Source organism: Haliaeetus albicilla, chromosome 5 (genome assembly GCF_947461875.1).
Source record: "Haliaeetus albicilla chromosome 5, bHalAlb1.1, whole genome shotgun sequence".
NCBI classification, from domain to species: domain Eukaryota; kingdom Metazoa; phylum Chordata; class Aves; order Accipitriformes; family Accipitridae; genus Haliaeetus; species Haliaeetus albicilla.
Genome location: NC_091487.1, coordinates 14,572,678 through 14,593,376, shown reverse-complemented (window position 1 = coordinate 14,593,376; position 20,699 = coordinate 14,572,678). Strand labels below are relative to the sequence as shown.

At 46.4% G+C, this 20,699-nt stretch overlaps 1 protein-coding gene across 2 annotated transcripts in view; it reads right to left on the bottom strand.

Annotated features, from left to right (window-relative positions):
• Positions 1–20,699, bottom strand: part of CCDC85C (coiled-coil domain containing 85C) — a 114,591-nt gene that overhangs the window by 17,717 nt on the left and 76,175 nt on the right. For both annotated transcript variants that reach the window (XM_069783507.1, XM_069783508.1), the window contains one exon: positions 9,521–9,625. In XM_069783507.1, the coding sequence (XP_069639608.1) occupies positions 9,521–9,625 (105 nt within the window). The remainder of the gene's footprint in view (positions 1–9,520; positions 9,626–20,699) is intronic.

The following is a 20,699-nucleotide window of genomic DNA, read 5'->3' as shown; positions in this document are numbered from 1 at the left end:
AAGTTTAGAAAGTGGCTGGAGCGGCTTCAGCCAGAGGCAGTGCTGGGGGGGCAGATGGAGAAAACCAGCAGCAAAACCAAGGACCGAAAGAGCAGGGGGTCACTTCGGCACGGGAGAAGCATTCCCAGACCCTCGCAGGGAACGCGCCGAAGCCCTGAAGCACGGTGCTGCCATCAGAAACGCAGCATCTGCAGCACTGAGGGCAAGCACCAGGCCCATTCAGAAAGAGAAATCTCCCGTCACACAGAGATGAGTCGCATCCCCAGGAGATCACACACACAAAAAAATCGCCCATTACCACCAGCCTTAGAAATTTCCTGGGCCCCACAAGGGCAGATCAGACCCCCTCATCATTTTGCAGCCTGGGCCACGTTTCCCGTCCTCCGCTGCCTCGCCGCTGCAGAGGGGTTAATGGCTGAAACAAAGCGACGGTGCCGCACGGCGCTGAAGCGTGACGTGACTCCGGGCTGACATTTCTCCCTCCCTTCCTTCGAAGCCCCTTCCCTCCCTGCCGCACCTTCTCATGCCCGTGGCAGCTCTGCCGCTGCCCCCACGCGTGGTGCTCCTGAAGGGGTCCGGCTCCTCTCGTGGCCCCGCAGGGACAAGGCTCCCTGAAGGCACCCTGGCAGCAGCCTCCTCCCCGGCTGCAAGAGGGAGATTTCCCAGAGGCACGGAGAAGCAACCGGCACCGGCTCCTCTGCAAACCGCACCGTGCAAAGCGCAGCCTTTTTGCCACTCTGCCGCGGGCGATGCCAGACCTCTCGTGCCTGGGCGCGGGACACCCTCGCCAGAGCCAGGGAGCACCCAGGTCCCTTATGTGTCCAGCCTGGCTGGCAGATGATCCAAAGCGATGATGACACTCGGCTGTTGTTATTCCGTGCCCACTGTGCAGAAAGCCTGCCAGCATCCAGCTCAAAACAAACCACCCACTCCCCCCTCGTGCGCTTAAATGGCTGCACGGCCCTACGTTCCCGAAGTCACAGCGGGCTGCCTCGCAGCTGCGAGCACTTGACTCCCTGCCACCAGGCAGGCAGAGGAGAAGGAAGACGTGGGAGAGCCCGCGGACAGACACCGCGGTGCTCCCCAGCACCACACGGGTCCCGGCCACCGGCGGGAGTGAGTGCAGGAGCCATCAGCGCCCCGTATTAGCATCCTCCCTATCAAATCAAGGGACTTTATTGCAGATGCTGATCTCCTTTGGCATTACTTAATTTGCTGCCTTTAATCATAGAGAGCAGCTGGTCATGTAAACATTCAAATCCATGAATTAACCATTGGGTCCACACCGGAGCCGGGCAGAGCCCGTCTGTACGGCTCACCCACCGCCTCCCGCACCTTCACCGCGTTCACAGGTATCTACTTAAGTAACAAAAAGGGCTTACGCAGCCCTTTTGATTAATAAAGAAACAATTTAACTGTTTCATTGCGTTCTGAGCATAAACATCAAGGACACCTGACAAAAGATGAGCTCTTGTCCCCAGCGGGCACAACACAGCGCTGGCTGTACGGGCTCTGCTGGGGCACCAAAGGAAAGGGAGGATTTCAGGGACTGCCCCAGACAGGACAATGTCAGGACACTGTTTGCAACTGGATCTCATCTACAAACAGGAAGGGTGTCTTTTCTCAGCACCGTGCTAACGGCGGATCGCAGCTCCAGCCTCGGAAAACTCCTCAGCGGGTGCAAAGCCGGTGAGCCAGCTTCCTCCGGCAGCGGAAGGGGAGAGGAAGAGGAGAGCGGTCACTCTTCGGGCTGGTAACACCATTGCACAGCTGGAACGGGTGCACGCTGTTAAAAAGCCCCACCGACAGCTTTAGCTCCACCTCGGACTGTGGAATTATTACCAACATGATATATTCGGAGCAGTTTCAGCCCGTAACTACCTGATACAAGCAAACAAGAAGTCTGATGGCTACGGACAGAGCGAGCCCATGCTGTACTCACGGACAAAGTGCACTAACTCCAACTGACTCACAGGGGCACTGTCAGCGTAAGTATTTTGAGAGGTGCTAGTTCTTTTAATAAAGGAATGTCGAGCTCATTTGATTTCAGAAGGAAACCGTGGGTATTTTTAAGACTTTCCTCATTTTGAAGCAAAACCGATTTGGAGATGGCCCAGGTGAAAGCCGCTGAGTGGGTGGAGGATGCATGCAGACGCGGGAGGATACCTGCTCACATCTGTATTGCCCCTCCTGGTCTCCATTTCAGGCTGGCTGCCCTGGCCGTCGCTGGCGAAGCAGCCTCTGCCCAGGTCTGGGGCAGAGCGAGGGTCTGCCGTGCTTGCATCTCTCCCCCGACCCACTGCCAGCCCCACACAAACGCACATGATAAATGAGCACGAGAACCTACAGCAGATCCTCAAAGCAGATGAATTTTTCTCGCCTCTTGCGGTTAGCTGTAAGGGCGGATTATGGATACTGTCAGTGTCTCTTTTGCTCATCAAATCCCCAAACTTTCTCATTGCCAAACTTTGTGTCGGTTGGCTGCTGTGGGGAAAAAAGCCACCCGCTGCTCAGAGACGCTGCAATAACTGCTGATGAAGGGCAGCTGCCTTCAAAAATGGATCAGCTTGTTCTCAGCTGCTGGTAATACACTCTGAAGCTTCACAATAGCGCTCCCCGGGCTGCAAATCCCGACAAACCTTTCATTTTACTTTCCCTTCCACAGCCGCTGTTGCCGCAGCAGCAAAACGGCTGCCTTGAATTTCTCTCTTTGTCTGCTCAATAGCATCCTGGTGGTATCGATGCTGCCGGCGGGAAGAAGCTGCCTTCTGCCGCGCTCCTTGATCATTGTTTCTCCCTGCCTAAAAAGGGACTGTGGCCGTCTCCGCTGCTGGAAGAAGGCAAGAAACAGGCCTCGGGTTGTCCTCCGACACACGCTGGCAGCGCTCAGCTCAACTGACAGCCGCAGGGATGGGGCGCATGGATGGGAGAAAGGAGGGGACCGTCGGAGAGCTGCACAGGATGGGCTTGGTGGAGCGACAGAAGGGGCTGAAGGCATTCTGAGAGGCTGCGACACGATGCTGAAGCTGCAAAGAGCAGACCCAGGGATGCCAGAGGCACCAGCCAGCCCAGGGATCCCCACGCCCAGGGGCTTCATGCAGCGCAGCGAGAGGCTGGGGGCTCCGTGCTGGTGGTGGCAGGGTTCCTGTGCTGTGCAGGGACATCTCGGGGCCATGCTAAGGTCCCCAGTCCTCCGGGTGACTCTGCAGGGGCATCAATGCCCAGAGGGTTCCCCTGGCTCTTCTGGGAGCGTCTCCTGGGCACCACAATGGGAACAGTGGTCTCTGGCAGTTTCAAACCTGATTTTAAAAGTCAGGTTGCCTTTAAGAAGCCGATCCAGTTCTTCTCCCTGAGAGGAACAGATTTACTCCCACGCAGGCTGAGGAAGGGACTAGCAGACTTGCTCTGGGTCCCCCAGTGAGACCCGAGATCAAGCTTGGGCCACAGCCACGTCTCCCTGCCTGTGCCAGGCTGGCGCAGGGGCCAGCTTGGTCCTTCCCCTGCAGGGAGCTGAGAGAGAGAGAGAGAGAGACCGAGTCACCTTCTCACTTTTCTCCTGCCCTTGTATCGAAGAGCATGGAGACCACCATCTTTCCAGCCAGAAGGAAGAGACAGGACTGCCACTGAGGCTGGGGTTTAGCTACTACGTGCCCTTGTATCACATCCCCCCGCCACCGCTTTCGCAGGCTCAGGAGACAGCCAGCGCGTCAGCTAAGGATTCTCTTATCATCCCTTCCCACCCCATCTAACGGCTTCTCTTTACACCTACAGACCACAAACATTTGGGTTTGTTTTTATAATAGCACGCATGCCATCTGGCAAAACGAAATACGCTTCTCGCAAGTATGCCTACAAGGCAGAGCTACGAAACGCAGCTGGTTGTGACAGCATGGTGGGAATCAAGGGAAGGAGCCGAAGAAGCCAGTGCTGCAGCCGGGCAGCCAGAGCCATCTCTCAGGCTTTGCATCCTGCACAGAACAGGCACTGGACAAAAATGCAATGAGAGACAGTGCCGGGAAGCCAGGGACTCGGCGGTCCTCTCAGTCGAGTGCTCTCTGCTACATAACCACACTTGCCCTGCTTCTTTGCGCTTTCCTATGGACTTTGCTGGGTTTGGAGTAGATTCAGGGAGGAAAATGGTATTGTCTCTTCCCAGCCTGGCCTGTAGTCTATAACCAGACTCCTGAAAGATGCAGCTTTGAATACGCTAATGGAAATCTCACTTTTTTCCAGAGATACTTATTGTAGTCCCTAGGGATGTATATAAAGGCTGAGCAATGGCACTGTCATCACTGCCTTCTCAAAAGAGGGAGCTTTGCTCAGCCCTCGCAGAGCGTATCTGCAGGTGCTTTCCCTGGGGACTCCCAGCTCCAGACCCCAGGTGAGCACAGGTCCCTTCCTTCAGCCACCACCTACAGCACCCACAGACACGTCTTCCCGCACTCAGCCAGGGCACCGCTGGGAGCTCCTGCTCCTCACCACGGGGTTACACAGAAAACTACGGCAGTACAAACTTAGTACAAAAACTTAAGGAAGGGGAAGGTGATATTTATTTTAACCTAAAACTGATTTCTCAAACGTGTCACGCACACCTGCAGACCTACAAACTCACACTCATGCATTCACCAACAGGTAGATGTCCATGTGGCATGGTCAGCGTCACTGTGTGCAACACCGAGGACAAGGGACACCCACTAGCAAGTCCTAACGACAGCTCTGGCATCCCTCCTCCTTGACAGCAAAGAACTGGGTTCTGGACACATTTTTCACATGCTTTAGGAGTCAATGGTTATTACAGGCTGATCTTTAACTCAGCATCTTGCTTACCCCTCATAAAACCTAGGAAAGCTGCTGCCTGTTGGTTCCTTTCCCTCATCTTGTGCACCTTATCTAAATCCTCCTCTTGGAGCCAGGAAGCGCAATGGCACATCACAGTGCAACCTTGCTCCTGTTATCAGGGAACAGGTCTTCTAGTGATGAGCCATCTGTGCTGTGGCCTTATCACAGCACAGACTTCCTGGTCCTCATGCAAAACACACATCCTGCAGCGTTCACCCATTTGTTTGCTGTCGGTTGTGTCTTTGGTCATCAGCACAGGCCATCCCCGCATCCCTTGCTCTAGCGTTCCTGCTGGTGTTTTCACACACGCTTTTCCGTTCACACTACATCCACATTAACCGTAATATTTCCATTAAAAACCTCAATATTTCCATTACAAACCTCAACAATTACTTCCATCAAAGGCAGGATTCCTATTATAAATCACAAGAACACTGCTAGTAATTTTAAGTGTAAGCCAGCCAGGCTAGCTCCGACTGCTAGTAACAGGCTGGTTCACATTTAACGGCATTTTATGCCAATGTCAATAAATGGCTCCTCCAGCCAGCTGGCTTATGAGCTTCTCAAGGTGAAGGTACCTCCAACCATAGGAACATGAGCAGCCCTGAGGCCACCTTCCCATGCCTGGGCACTGAGACGTGCCTGGGGCACAGTCACAGGGCAGCGGGCAGGAACGTGAAGGTCTGCAGGGACCGTGTGTCCGTGTGGGCAGCCAGAGCACCCAAGAAGAGGCCAAAGGGAGCACAGAAGAGACAGAGGTGCAAGCTCTGGGCCATGCCTCAGCCACCACATTCATCCTTGGCTGTGCTACAGGGGCATCGAATGCTCCAGAAGTCAGCAGCTGAGAGCCCAGCTCTTAGAAAATGAATTGCTGAAACATGACTATTAGTAACAAAATAAGAGCTTTATCGCTGTGGATGGGGAATTTCCTTTTCCACCATGCATTTTCCCCGTGTCAGAAACTTAACTCGGCAATCATTAGATGTGACCAAAGGTTAAGCACTGTGTAGGGTGGCTTTATGGAGAGTGAGAGACTGGAGAGCTGACACTGAGTGTGGACAAATCCAGCTCCCAGTCTTCATTTATCACTCGGTTAATGCTGGAGAAAGCCCAGGAGAGAAACAAGTGAATTCTCCAGCAATGCTATACTGTTCCAAAAGTTAAACACCACCTTTTAGTGTCCACTCGTGGAGGATCCTGGAGCACTTAGTGCTATTTAACTTAGCGATAAAGAACTGCCTGAAAACCATGCTATGGAATGGGTGATTTCTCACCCAATTCCTTCAAGGGAAATACTGAGGCACAGAGAGGTGAAAAGAAGGTATGTATGTTTGCGGGAGAAGAGTCCCTCCACAGTGGCAGGCACGGCTCCCAGTCCTGATTCACAGCACTGCGCTGACAGGGCTCCTCCTCTCCCTGCAATGGCACTTACCCAAAACCACCGTTATTCTCCTAAAACTCTCAGTGTTACTGAAATGTAATTTCCACCTCACTAACTAGAGGTGAGACCATATGACCGGGCAATCCAGACTCCTTGGACAATGCCAACAAACAAAACTGAAAGTCGGTAACACCCACGTGGTACTGTTAAAATCCAGAAAAGCTCTGAGCTGGAAGAGTTTCCAGGGCAGACTGAGCATCACCTTCTCTATGCGCTCCAGCCACACATCTGAGACTCCCCAACATTACTCCTCCAACAGCTTCCTGCAGTAAATCGGGGGGCTGCTAATCTGAGTGCAATAACTCATCCCAAGTGCTGCCGCATCGACACCGTGGAGGAGCCACGAAGGGAACACATGCAGTGTAGGTAAGACATGAATGCAACACAGGTGAAAAAATCTGTTCTAACTACCACAGAGGACCAAAGTACTGAAGACACACCAACAACCCAGGCTACAAATGCAAGCCCAAGACCTCCAAGGATGCTTTCTGATCATTTCCATCACTGATACCCAGACACCAGGCTGGCCACTGGGTCCTCAGCAGTGCACTGCTTACAGGTACCTCAAAGTCAGCTCCCATGCCTGGCACATCACCTGACTCAAGCCTAAGCAGGTCTGGAGGCCGTCAGCGATGGGAAAGAACAAGCCCGCCCAACCAGCTTGCCCTGGAGCCTGCCCCTCTCATCCCAGGGGAATGGCAGGTCCCACAGGGAGCTGCTTGTTGCCACCTCCTCTCATGCCTCACTCAGAGTCCAAGCCCGAGGGAATCGCCCTCACCTCCCACAGGACACGGGGAGCCTCTAGTACACCATGAGATGACTTTAGTTTGCAGTTCCCAGGGCTGGGGAGTTTGACCAGCCTGCTATGACTTCAAGCTAACATACATGTCACACCTTCCCTTGCAATAGCCAGGGGCTTGTAGGTCAGAACTAACCCCTTGGGACTGCTTTCCCTGAGTATTTGGTAACCGCTGCAGACCACAGAGCAAACCTGTAATTCACTATCTGCATGATGCACCACAGACTAAACAGTGCACAGATTGCAATTATGAGTGTCTTTCAATTCTGCGTCTTGAGTGTGTGCCAGTGTCCGTGATCCAGGATCCATTAGAAACACCAAACTGTTTCATCAGCTGAGGTACGTCAGGGCCATGGAGAGCTGGAGTGATGCCTATGTGCAAACTGTGTGACAGTGAGGGATGTGCTGAGGAACTTCTCCAAAGAGTTGCACAGGCAGTGACGATGAAGAAACCCTGAACGGATGTGACAGCTTTGGAGACGACACCAATTGTCCATCACTCACCCACATGAAGCCTGTGCAGGCATAAAGAGGAACGATTTCTCACAAACTCATGCCTGCTGTCAAAAAAAAAGGCTGCAGAGAAAGTCAGGTACGGCTAACTGTCCACTTTCTGGGAGGTGCCTGAGACATTCAAAGACATCTGCATGAATTTGTGATTGTTATCCTTTGTCACAAAAACAATATATCATGTCAAGCCACAAGCCAAAGGGATTTTCATAGGAATAAGTAAATAAATGGCTATGTAAGTATTCCAGACGGTGTGGATTTTGTTTTGTTTCTTCTCTGTCATCTTCCCACAAAGAAGGCAGAACACAGCCAGGGTGACAGATGAAGGTGAGTGTCACGCAGCCCCTGGGCCTCTCCATAAATGCCAGGTGCCACCTCTTCCTTAAGGAAGGAAGGAAGGAAGGAAAGCAGGGACAAGTGGCCGGGAAGGGCTCCAGCAGGCAGCACTGCCTGCCGCCAGCCCTCACGCAGCCCTGGTGAGCTGTGGGGGCCAATGCTTAGGCAGAGAAGTCTCCTGCCAGCTCCCAGCCCAGGCACAGCTCCTCTGCAGAAAGCTGCTGGCCGTATCCTGGCCTGACTCACAAGATAAACATAAAATTGCGTGTAGTGGCACTCCTCGGGGTAACCAGCACAGGCCAACTGAGCATGCCCCACCTGGAACCAAGCTGGGGATCAAAAACCTGAGCACAAGGGAAGCAAAGCAAACATCCCCCAAACCATAATGCACCGGCACAGCCAGACAAACATCTCCAGGCCTCATTATAAAGTGAGATTATATTATTATCTCTCTGCCCTCATTATAAAGTCTCCTGACTTTATATATGGGGCACAAATTTAGAAAAGTGGATATTCAGCTGCAGTTTTCCATTTCATTTGCATGGTTTTATCCCTTTTTTTGGCTGGCGGGTCTCCATCCATCCTGCTGTTCAGCAGGGATAGAAAGGGGCTCTGCTTTCACGCTGGAGTTTTATTTATGCAAATGTTCTTAAATTATTATTACCCCCTTTTTTACAGCTCTAAGAGGCATGCTAGATGCATAGAACAACTTTTACCCAAGCAGGCAGCCAGCGTACAACTGGTCCTACAGTACCCGCAGCTCTGCTGACCGGTGCCCTGGACACGGAGCAGAAGACGAGACGCGGGGCAGCAGGGAGGTCCCCCAGCTGTGCTCCCACCAGGCTTCTGCTCATGTTCACGACGCCCACAGCCCACTCAGCAGGACCCCCTGACTGCATCTATTCTTTTCCTGCAATCTAGCAAACGATGTCACCAAGCAAATGTAGTGTCTCAGGCAGCCAGACAAACATCTGGAAGACAATCAATCATCTGGCAGGGCTTGGCCTCCTCAGCCATGCCTGGCACACCAGTGCAGGAGGAGCCCTAGCACTGCAGCGCAGCATCTCTCTTTCCCAAGAGTCTTTAATCAAGATTCTGTTTGAGAAGAAGCAACGCAGGCAAATCTTAGCAAACATAAACCTCATTTGTGATACAGAAAAACCTGCAATGAAAGTCCTAAGAACTTAATTGCTAAAGCAACCCTGACCACGCACTGCCGGACACTTGGCAAACCATCTTTCCCCTCATCTACGACCAGCTTTTTGATAGCAGGCATACAAGGCATTTACAAAGAAGGAGCTGCAGGTATAACAAGACTCACCCTTGCTTTAAAAGACGCACAACAGTGACTGTCAGTTAACCGAAAAACCTGTGCTGGGAAGCTGATGATCCAAACTCAGGTAAAGATCGAAGTTTCCAGGGCTCCCCACCCTCCCAACAGCTGCAGGTTTCAGCTGCACATTTGCACCATGGGTTTCAGGGTGAATTCTCAGCTGGGAGAGCTCCCCCGTAATCTTCACATGCCCCCCTCCAGCCATGCCCGCTTTCGGGGAAACCCGCGGTTCTGTCTGTATAGGTAAGGAAACGTCTCTTACATTCTGCAGGGCGTCTTGATACTGCGGCAGTGACGAGAGCTGTGACTCAGAGTGGTACGGGGACAACCCTTTCCTCAGAGTCCTCAGGTCCCCCGTGCTGGACTGCTGCAAAGACAACGACAGAAAACAGGACGGTCCATATTAATGAGAAGAAGGAAAGCTGGCCCCTCCTGCCGTATTGGCTCCTCCCGTGATCGCTTCTGCCCTGTGACCTATTCCCATTACTTCTCCCTGCAATAGCAGTGAGGGAACATTTTAATAAAATGCTTTTCCATGCCCACACCTGGAGGAAACATTTGCAAGCAGCTGGAGGTGAACCTTTGAAGGTCTACTCCATTAAGTGATACAGCAAGAACGCATTTTTATTTTACCCAAGTTCCTACATGTTCGTTAAAAACATTTGTTAAGAGGCAAATTAAAAAATATTTTTAAGGCTTCAGATTAAATCAAAAGCAGCAAAAGAAATCCACCAGGAGACATTTTCTGTATTTTTCTTTTTAAAAACAGCATAGGCTATTCCAATCATCTGCATGTGGAAAGCAATGAGAGTTTGTAAACAGTGCTACTGTGATTCACCTAAGCTCACAAAATGTGTGTGACAGGAACACCTTCTTATTTGGTTATAAATTTGCATGCATTCACAGGTCTTAAACAAAATCAGATAAATAAAGGTAGCCTATATGACCCTAGAAACCAGATAAATGCAATCAGTAGTCTGCGCTCAAAGGGAGAAGCAGGACTGGGTGTCAAGAGTACTGAATAATCTCCCTGGGACAAAGTTTCTGCCTCATGTTATTAGTTTTCTCTCTCTGTGATTCTGAAATGGGACAGTCCTAGAATGAGAAGTTTCTCATTTATAAAAGTACACCCATAAAAAGCCAATACACAAGTACCCAAAACCAAAGGTCTGGGAGAAGATAATATCTTTTTATAACCGATAAACATCCTCATTAACTTTTCATATTTTTAAGAGTATCAAGAAGTGCACTGTCCTCTATTTTAAAGCTACAAAATCATGACCTTTTAGATTTTTATGCTCCATTAAGAGTTTTGACTTGCACTTGCTACAGAAATGATGTTTTTCTACTTCAAAAGAACCAAAGAAAAGCCACTGGTGCAATAAAATTTAACAGGAAATCTCATAAATCAGCTCATCTGTATATAAAAACCCCTCAGTAACCCCAAAGGCCTGATCATAACCAAGACTTTGGGGACTGTGGCCATGCACAGATCTCTGGAAATATGGGAAGTTCATTTCCATCTCTTGCTCTCATTCAGCAGAGAAGAACTGGTGCATTCAGAGTGGACACATCATTTTCTATCAGTGTCAGAAACATCTTCTTGTAGCTACATGGCCTGTTTTAGGACATGTTCAGCTTTGGTTTTATTTCAAAATGTCATTTTCCTAGGTTAAAACATCTACTGCTTTCACAACCGTTCTGGTGCACTCACCCTATCAACTTTCCTTTTACAAGCTGTGAAGAGAAGGGCAGTTTTCAAGAAAGCCATCATGAGAAATGGATGTTAGTCCTCTATCACCCAGTCTGCTGGGAACTGTTGTGCCTCACATGGAGTCAAGTGATACAGAACGGCTTCAGCATACTGGATGTCTGGGGTTCCCTTGAATTTACAAGGTGGCATCAGAGAAGATCGTGGCCTGTATTTCTTCTGCGTTTCACAATAGAGAGTCAGAGACAGAAAGATCTGAAGGAGATAATCCCTTCTGAAGCTAAAAAGTGACTGCTGCGAAACTGAGTTTCCTCCACCATGCCTGGGAGGTAAGTACTTTCAGAGGAAGGTTAGCAGGTCACGAAGGAAGCCGATGAGAAGACTCTTAGTTTACTGGCATTGTCCCAGGCATGTGATGTGTAGGGGCCTCTTGGTGGTTATCCTGAAAGGATTTTACCCTGCGTGGTTACGCTTCCACTGCCCTGCTGTGTGCAAACTCTTCTTCACTATCGCACGTGCACGGGGGGACAGCAACCTCCTGGAGAAGTCCCGACACTCCGCTACTCGCTCCTTTAGTTTGTCAGCCCAGGGGCTCTTGCACCCGTCCCTGACATCTGTGATGAACAGGCACTTGCACGGGCACGGGAAAAGCAGAATAAAACGGCAGAGCGAAAAAGTGAGGTTGTAGCTTTGTGCCGGAGACCCCAGAGGTCACAGATCTCCTCGGAGGCTCTGCTCCACCCAGGACGTGCACTGCCTCGCCGGTGTTTAGAGGCGTGGGATTGCTCAGGCTTTTGCAAACCGCACTGAGACTTGCAAAATGCCACGTGCTTATGGGTCACCAGGAGGGTAGAAACAGGCCTGAGAAAAAGAGATTTGGTGGACATTTGTTTGCCTCCCAGAAACTTGTTCTCTTGCCCCCAAACCTGAATGGGTTGGTCTACACTAGCTGTAGCCTGTGTTTCATCACACTACAGCTTGTCCCCACAGAAAGTCAAAACGTCTCGCTCACCGAAGGGAGTAAGGCACCCAGACCTAAGTCTAGTCAACACACAATATCATATTGCTGTGGCTAAAAATACACTAGTTTAAATTGATTTAATTTAACTGCCCTATGCTCCTGCCTGGAGCAAGAATCTGCATTAATTTCAATTTGACTTAAATTGGTTGAAATTGTGTTGGTAAATATACAGATACAGTCAAAACTCTGCTCTAACAAGTGTTTATAATGGATTAGTTCTATTGCTTTTTTTAAGCAAATCCCATTTAAGACAGCGCACTTGTGTGTGACAAAATTATTGTTAAGTTGTTTCAGTCACTGCTGATTATGAATCTGACCTAATGCATTTGATTTGATGGAAAGATTCCCACTGAGTTCAGTGAACATCAAAACAAGCTCTTAATTAAAGAAAAGAAAGGAAAAAGGAAAAAAAATAAAAGGAGAAGAAAAAGAAAAGACAAGACATCTAAGAAACAAAAATGCTGAATGGAGATCTATCCAGAAGAGGAATGAGGTGTTTGGAGCATGAGGTGGGTTTGGTAGGGCAAGAAAAATCCTCATCTGCCATTATTTATAATGCATTCACGCTGGAGATGGCCAAAGAACCACTTTTTCCTACCGCTGTCAGCTGTAAAGCCAGTCCCTTTCACGAGCACTCCACTCAATGCAATTTTCCTTCTATATTTTCTAGAATTTGTTTCAAAATGTATCTTACTCTAATTATTTTTTACAACAGCCTACCAATCACAGTACTGCACTATTTATTTTCTTTGCACTAAAAGCAAATGTGTACTTCTTCATCGTAGAAGGAAAACTGCTTTTTCTTCTTTTTAAATTAAAATGGTGCAGTGACACGTATTCATCAGACCTCCCTAAACATTTACACATTCATTGGGCTTTGCTATCAGTGTTAGAGCTAACCAGGAAAAGAAAGTGAATCCCTCATTAAAAAGCAATATGACTAATGATGCATCAGAATGAGTAGCCATTACTCCACTTAAACCTAAATTAAAAATCCTGGTATTTGCATTGTCAATTCACTCACAGAATGAAATCTCTTATTACCTTACCCAATTTTCATTACTGAGATGTAAGTGGATCCCAAATTGCTTTTCTAGTCAGAATGGCATTTTAAAAGTGCAAACCCTGATCATCTCTGTTCATCATCATTGTTGGAGATTATCTCAATTGATGGGTAACATGTCTATAATAAATTACCCTTCAGGTAAAATCACTTCACATTTCTGGAGTTTCAAGGAATTTATCAGCAAAATAATTTTCATCTGAACTAAAAGTCCATGGGAGGGTGCCATTTCAATTGAACTTTTATTGGGAGTGTTTTCTAACCTGAGGAGCGGAGAGAAGGGGAAGAACACAGAAAAGGAGACCAAGAGAGAGCTGAGGAGACTCATAGTCAGTCTTTACTTAACCTGATCAAATTTACAACTTGCATGACTTGAAATACACCTGTCCCCAGCAAATGCCAACAACTGGCCATTGACTACTTTGGAGTAGGTCTTGCTCTTTTACTGTGAATTTTTTTCGAGCACTATTTTCATCCAAATGTTAAAAAAAAAGGAAAAGGAAAGGAAATAGAGAAAAATAAAGCATCTGCTGACTTTCACGGTGGTACGAAAGTGCAAGACCTCGCCTAGGTCTAACTCAGCATCGCTCTACATGGTGTTGCCTCCCTTTACCGGCCAATGAGCATCGGGACAAGCCTGCAGACCCAACACCTTCGCCTTCAGCGCAAACCTGTGCTACACACTGCCAATGCTGACAGCTCCGCCTGGTCCCTCGGACACAATAACTCTTCATTATCTGGAAATAATGACATGACATTTATTGCTAAATTTTTCAGCTAGGCAGAACTTGAAGTGACCCTGGAAGATACTGTTCTTGGACCAAGGCCCAAGATCTTTGTCAGCCCTGTTACGAAAGAAATGGACCTAGACATGCCCCTCCTGGCAGGGAAGGGAGTTTTGCCTACTCGTATCAAGAAAATAGGACCAACAAATCAGGTTTTTAGTAAAAATGGACTGCAAACCCAACTTTTTCTCTGTCTAGAAAACAGAAGCAATTTGATCATTAACATGGGTGGAAAGTGGTAAGTATTTTCCATAAAAAATAAGTTATTGTTTTAAATACTTCAGATAGAAATTAAAGTCTTGGTGTTTACCAAAGCCTAAAATTACATTTTAAAAAAAAATCAACAAACACTTGTTCCTATCAAAGCTTTCTGTCCTGCTAGCAGGGAGAAGAAATGGTGGCCTCTGACTTTTTGACCTGATGTGCTGAGTGATTCAATTTGAAAATAACACAAATAACACAAGAAGATGGATGGTGTTTGTGGTATTTTAAGGTCAAAGTACTATGAAGAAACATTCATTTTCCTTCCCGTTTTTGTCCAGTAAAGTCAGATCAGCGCTGTGGCCATGTTGAACCAACTGTGAAGATAAAGTGTTGAAAACTTATAGACAAGTTAGACAAATTATCTTTTCTGTTAACCTTCAGTGTTACTTCTGCTGGAAAGGAGAAAAAAGAAGACAAGGATTTAATTCTGAAGCACTTTGATGTAACAAAATGGACCATTCTTAACAGAAATTAAGTACAGAAAGACAGAAATTTACTTGACAGATATTTCTCAGCATTTATGAAAGAGATTAGCAAAAAACCCAGAACGATTTCAATTAGAATTATGTGCTGAAGTGACCGAGGAAAATTAAAAAGCAACACTGTCAGCTTCCAGTAATTCATGAATTAGCATTCAAAACAGGGTTGTTACATAAGTAGCCTTTAATTGAAAACACTGTTTTCTCCTTTGGTATAAGCTGGAACAGCCGAAGGCTGAACAGAGGTTAAAAAAAAAAAAATAATCATAAATGATCAGTTTGACCCTGTGCCCTGCAGAAATATTAAAGCCTTTACAAAGGGTCACAGCTTCCCTTCTCCCCACGGTCTGCAGGGTCACCTTGGAGCAATTCGGGCGTCTACACATGGCATCCCATGCCTGCAAGTATCCAAGGCACCTGCGGAGGCTTGGCAGACGTGATGAAGAGCTGCTAGAGACCTCCATCCTCTGCTGCACAGTGGGAGCCAGGAGGGACAGCCCTGGTGGCACCTGAGGACTACGCCTGAGTACCTGCGATGCTGCTCTCTTCTTCACCTCTTTGTAACTCATTTGTAACCTCCTGCATTGTGAAAGCTTCCTCTCCTGGTCCACATGCCACTTAAAAAAAAAACAAACAAACAAACAAACAAAAAAACCCCCACCAATTCAAAGGGCAGGAGTCCTACAAAGCCCCTTTTTGTTTACCTCTGGGGAGTCCCTTTATAAAGGGATGGAAAAATGTGTCCAGAATGAAGAGGAGAATCAAGCATACATGAGTCACTGATTCCCAGAGGACTGTCATTTTGGAGGCTTTATAGTAATCAGCTTCATTTTCCTACAACGCAGGCCCACTGGCACTAAGCTCAAGAGACAGCAGATTACGCTCCGCACCACTTAAATGTATTAATATTAGATCTGCTATTCAACATAACTTTAGAAGAAATTATGTATCTTAACATGAAATGCAACTAGATGGAAAGGAATACTGTAAGGAACTTGATATTGGCAATAGAAGACACTCTTATTTATAAGACACCAGTTCAGAAGATTTTCTTTGCACAAATGAATATGCCACACCATCACCCAGCCCTCAGAGAGACAAGCAATTTCCATTTTTTAGAGGTTACTCCACTGTTTTACGAAGTACAGGATTTCCTTTAGCTGTCATTTAAATATCAGGGTGAACCTGATCCTTAGCAATAGGGCAAAGGCATCCCATCCTGACCATGCAAGCCCATAAGGATTTGGGCTTGTGATCTGGGTAATTCTCTATATGAAAAAGTCTCTATGAAAAAAATGTCATTCTTACTTCATATTCTAGTTTTACCCCATAAATCTTGGATGTTAGATGGAAAACTCTGCTGAGACCTTGCTTTTGATTATATATATTTGTGAAGAAAAAAAGGAGGAAGGTTTTATTTCAGTCCACTGGGTCAGGCTGCCTTAATCTTTATGGACTCTTGTACTGCCCATTACCTGAATTACTTGCCTGTCACTGTATATATAAATTCTTAAACCTACCGGCAACAACTTTCTAAACCATAATTGTTTCAGTAATTGAAACTGCCTCAATTTTGACACTCAACAACCCATTGTTTGCAACTGGGTAATTAAACGGAAGGTTTAGCTCAAAATCTTTTCCTGTTATTTCCTGCAGCAATTTAGCTAAAAGTACCAACTTCTCTTCAGGGAGGTACATGGCTTTGATTTCAAGTTGGTCAAAACTCAGATATTACTAACCAATGTCTTTTGCACAAGTACAGGAGGGAAATAAAAAATAACTAGGGGCATATTTAATACATTCAGACGATTAAAAATGGAAATCGCTAACATTAGCATGTGAAAGAACAAGCAATCAGAGCCCCAAACAACCAGCAGCAATATTAAAAGGCAGCCCCCAGATCCAAGAAGCTGTTTGTGGATGCATTAGCTCTCTCTACCTTACTGAAATTTCGTGGCAAGCTGTTGCAGTCAGCCAGCTAGAAGGGAACAGAAGAACGTTACACATTTGGAAACTTAACAGGAAAAAGTTATTTTACCATCTTGGAAAAAACTCTGTCTTTACCACAGATGACCAAAACAAGCTGGTCTTACATGCAGCACTTGACAAGATAGTATTATTATTTGAACTCCAACCCCTTTTCCCATATTAATGAATAAAGTCTGGCAGAACCCATTATTATCTCCACAAACGTTAACATCTTACTATGCTGATTTAGAGCATGGTGACCCCACAAACAGCTGATAAAGCTTGATCACCTTACTCTTCTTCACAACTACAGATATTTTACCATACCCACAGAGATCAATGGCACTATCAGAACACACCACTCTGTAAGAACAACCTGACCCGATATATCCTTCCTAAGTCCAGCAGAGCAGCGATATTTTGCCAAGGTAAAGCAAAGCACAAACACATCTCAAATAACGTGAAGGAGGTGCTGCAAAGCACCTGCCTTGTGCAGCTCTCACACAGGCACCAGGGCAATGGCCCCAGTTTCTGGTGACCCCAGCACCACACGTGAGTGGCCCTTTCAGGCAGCCCTGTGCCCCAGCAAACATCCCCTACCACACGACCTTGCACAAAGATTTCCTCCTTATCTCATTAATCCGTGTTTTAGGGACTCATGCACCAGGAAGTTGAGGGATGGGCAATTTCACTGTGTGAAGCTAGCAAATAATTGAATTAAGGTTCAGTAATTGCAGTTATCACTACAAGACATATTCAAGCAAAAATAAGCTCAGCAAAGCACATATCTGACTTTAAGTATATGTGAAGAGTCCCATTAGCTTCAACAGCTTTTATCAGGCAAGCTGGAAATTACACACATGAGAGTGCAATAAAAAAATCAACGTATTTGATTTTGAAAGAACTCTGCAAATAAGAAAAAAAATTAAGGGATGAGATTAAAACTATTTAACATCTTCCATGTCATGTAATAATATGAGCTTTCTGTAACAGGAGAGATTAAATTCCTTTACACTGGTTCATATCCCTGTCGTACATGCGGCATATCCAGGGATCATTCCTTAGACTGGTGACAAAGGCTTTAGAGGATGATGGTCTGCCAAGACACCTACTCTGCCAATTCCCTCTCCAGTGTTCAGCCAGCAGGTCACAAGTGCAACCTCAGCCAGTTTCGTCAGTAAAGCCATTTTCAGTTGTTTATGTGGAATTGGAAATGGTATGACACCGAGAACAAGGTGCACAGCCCTTGTACAGCAGCACAAAAGGGAGCTGTAAGGATGTATTTGGATGTTGTGCCATGGCTGGATCTCAGCCATTCGAAAAACACAATGCAGGAACGAACATCCCCACTTCTGCCTATGCTCTGACTTCCCCCTCACATCACGAGCTGCATTCGTACAAGCTGGAGGGGCAAAGCAGCACATTTCATCTGGTTGCAATGGTGACAACTGGAATTTTCTATTGTCAGGGGAGCTAACACTTTGGGACAGGCTTAATAAATAGCAGGAGGCAGTCAGTAAGAGGCTTAGCAGATTTTGCCATGTAAAACCACTCTTGGAAAAATATTTTTATTAGTATCTCAGTGGGGCACAGGCAATAAAAGCAGTGCAAGTTTCAAACCCCTCCATTCTGTGTAGCAACTGAGGTAGGGAACTTTAGTACACTGTTAATATTCAAGAATGTATGCATTTTCTTCCTCTTGTTTTAGATCAGCAGAGAAAGATCAACCCCGTAACTCATGGGAGACTCAGATAATCAGCTCAAACCAAATTGCAGTATATAATTATAATCACACAACTGGCAGGCTTTACTCAAGAGAGAATATGAGCTGGCACAGCTGAGATTCAAGCATCGCAGCCTATAACCCAAACAGAAATGCAGCTCAATAGTTAACAAAGCCAAATGGAGCTATAAGCACTGACATTTGGTGTAGCCCCAGTCTGGTCTGCGTCTCCTATGCAATAAGTTTAGGAGTCTCAGACTAATGGAGCCCATCCATGGCTCATCAGCACCAAAATCAGTCTCTTCATTAGGGACATGAATGGAGAAGCTAAGGAATACTGCCCCAGTTCCACCAGGCAAGTGGATGGAGATGTGGATGTAGTATTAAGCACACGAATAAACTCACTGGACCATCCCCTGAAGTCACCTTTCATTTTCTTCTGTCAACTGGACTCCAGGCAGCAAGGCCAACGGGAACCACCGCACCTACCCCCAAAAGCTCAGCCACAGCAACGCTGCCCGAGCTGCTTTCAAGGCACTCCCTGCACCCCATAAAACGAGGGAGCTGGGAATGAGGAAGGCAAAGACCTGAATCCCCTTCTCATAAATCAGAACGGGTCCCTTGCAGGCTTTAACTAACGCTGGGACCAAGCTGGCTGAGGGCTCTGCTGGCCTCCTCTCTCTTCTTCTGAACAGTGCTCAGGGCAGGATGGATGCCCAAGCCCCTCTCTCCTGGAAGACTCAGATGTTCAAAGCTCTCTGCTGAACCAGGATTCAAATAGTCAGGAAGAATCAGTTACAACCAGTCTTAATTTTTATGAGATAGTCTGAATATTCTTTAAAAGCCTCCTATAAAGATTCAGATTTGCATTTCTGGCTTCATGAAAAGCAAAACAAAACTGAACATTTTGTCACAAAGCTACAGTTTTGGTTCAAAAGCAATGAATGATTAACATCCTTCCCATACTTCCCCAAGTTCTTTTCACTGAATTTTTCTTGAGCTGGTCTTGAATGTGGCATTGAACATATTGCAAAAATCTGGTTTTAAGCCTCTGCAGCTATTGCTTAGTTTCCCCTCGAAACAGTTTTCAGTCCTTCTCAGATGGACTGATCACTGAGAATCTGTGTACTTCGAACCTCTCTACATGTTACAAAGACACAAAACACTGCTTCATCATAGCCTGATCTAACTGCAATTAAGAGCTTTTTCCCTGACCCTGTCCTCATATACAGAAAAAAGTGGAATCTAGTGAAATTATTACAAAGCCGGTTAAGCACAGGATATGACTAAACCCACATTTCACAGCTGGAGGTTAAACTGAGCCTCATTAAACCCAATGTTCTTGCTTACCCGCAGCAGAAACAAATGGGGCATGGCAGAGATTTGTGTGTGCGCCTTTCTCACACTCACGCTCTTACATAGAAATTCAGCTCCAGTCCTTCAAAAATTTTGAGTTAAGTTGCAAGAAATTATATGATCGTCTCAAATTCCTATGATTCAATAAACACTGTGTTTCTGTCTATCTGCTATTTGACTTCTGGTTTCAGAACTTCTTGAATTATACTTCCTAGGTTTTTGGGGAACTCTGTTTGTATGTTCCAGGTGGCATTCTTGTAAACTCCCTTGATTCCACGGGTGACAACCCCCAGAACACACAGTGCACCGTCCAGCTTTCATTACAAGTTGCAAAAAGCTCATTTCTGTCATTGATCCTGCTTTTTAGACATGCTCCTACCTATGAATGGGAGGTGAATACCAAGAGGATATTTATTTTGGTAGGTAGCAGCCCAAGACCCTTATGTCCCCAGTCAACAGAAGGAATTCCATTGTCTTAAAGGGCTTGAAAGTATTTTGGATGCAAGTCTGAGACCTCTTTGCACTGCTCTTACAAAACTGTACATCTCTTATTTGCAGGTAAAAAACCATTTTATTTAATAAATACATATTGTTTACTTAAATGTCAGGTCCACTTATTTGATAGAAAATTGGTCAGATCAGTCGTGTCATTATAATTCATAAAAGAATGAGGTGAAATGAAACACACTTGGACATAGATTGGTTTTGCATGCTATGTTTTCTTGAAGCTTCTGCTGTCACAGCTAAGGAAGCTACATTTGGGGGATTCTGTTAACATTTCTTGCATTTACGCATGTAAGCAATGCAATGCAATTACAGGCCTAAATCAAAGTTTGGAGAGTGGTCTCAGGAAAGGTCTCATGAAAGGTCTCATCAGAGGAGGTCTCATAAAAATCTGGTTCTGCGTGAGCTGTACTGCAAAATGCATGGACTCCTGTAGAGAGTCTCACCATTGACTTGAAAGAAATATTTGGATGAGGCCCCAAATACGCATCTCCTTTTTGATTAGTTAAAATTAATATGCAGCTAAACATTTAAACAGCACATAAAAATGGTAATATAGTAACCTAG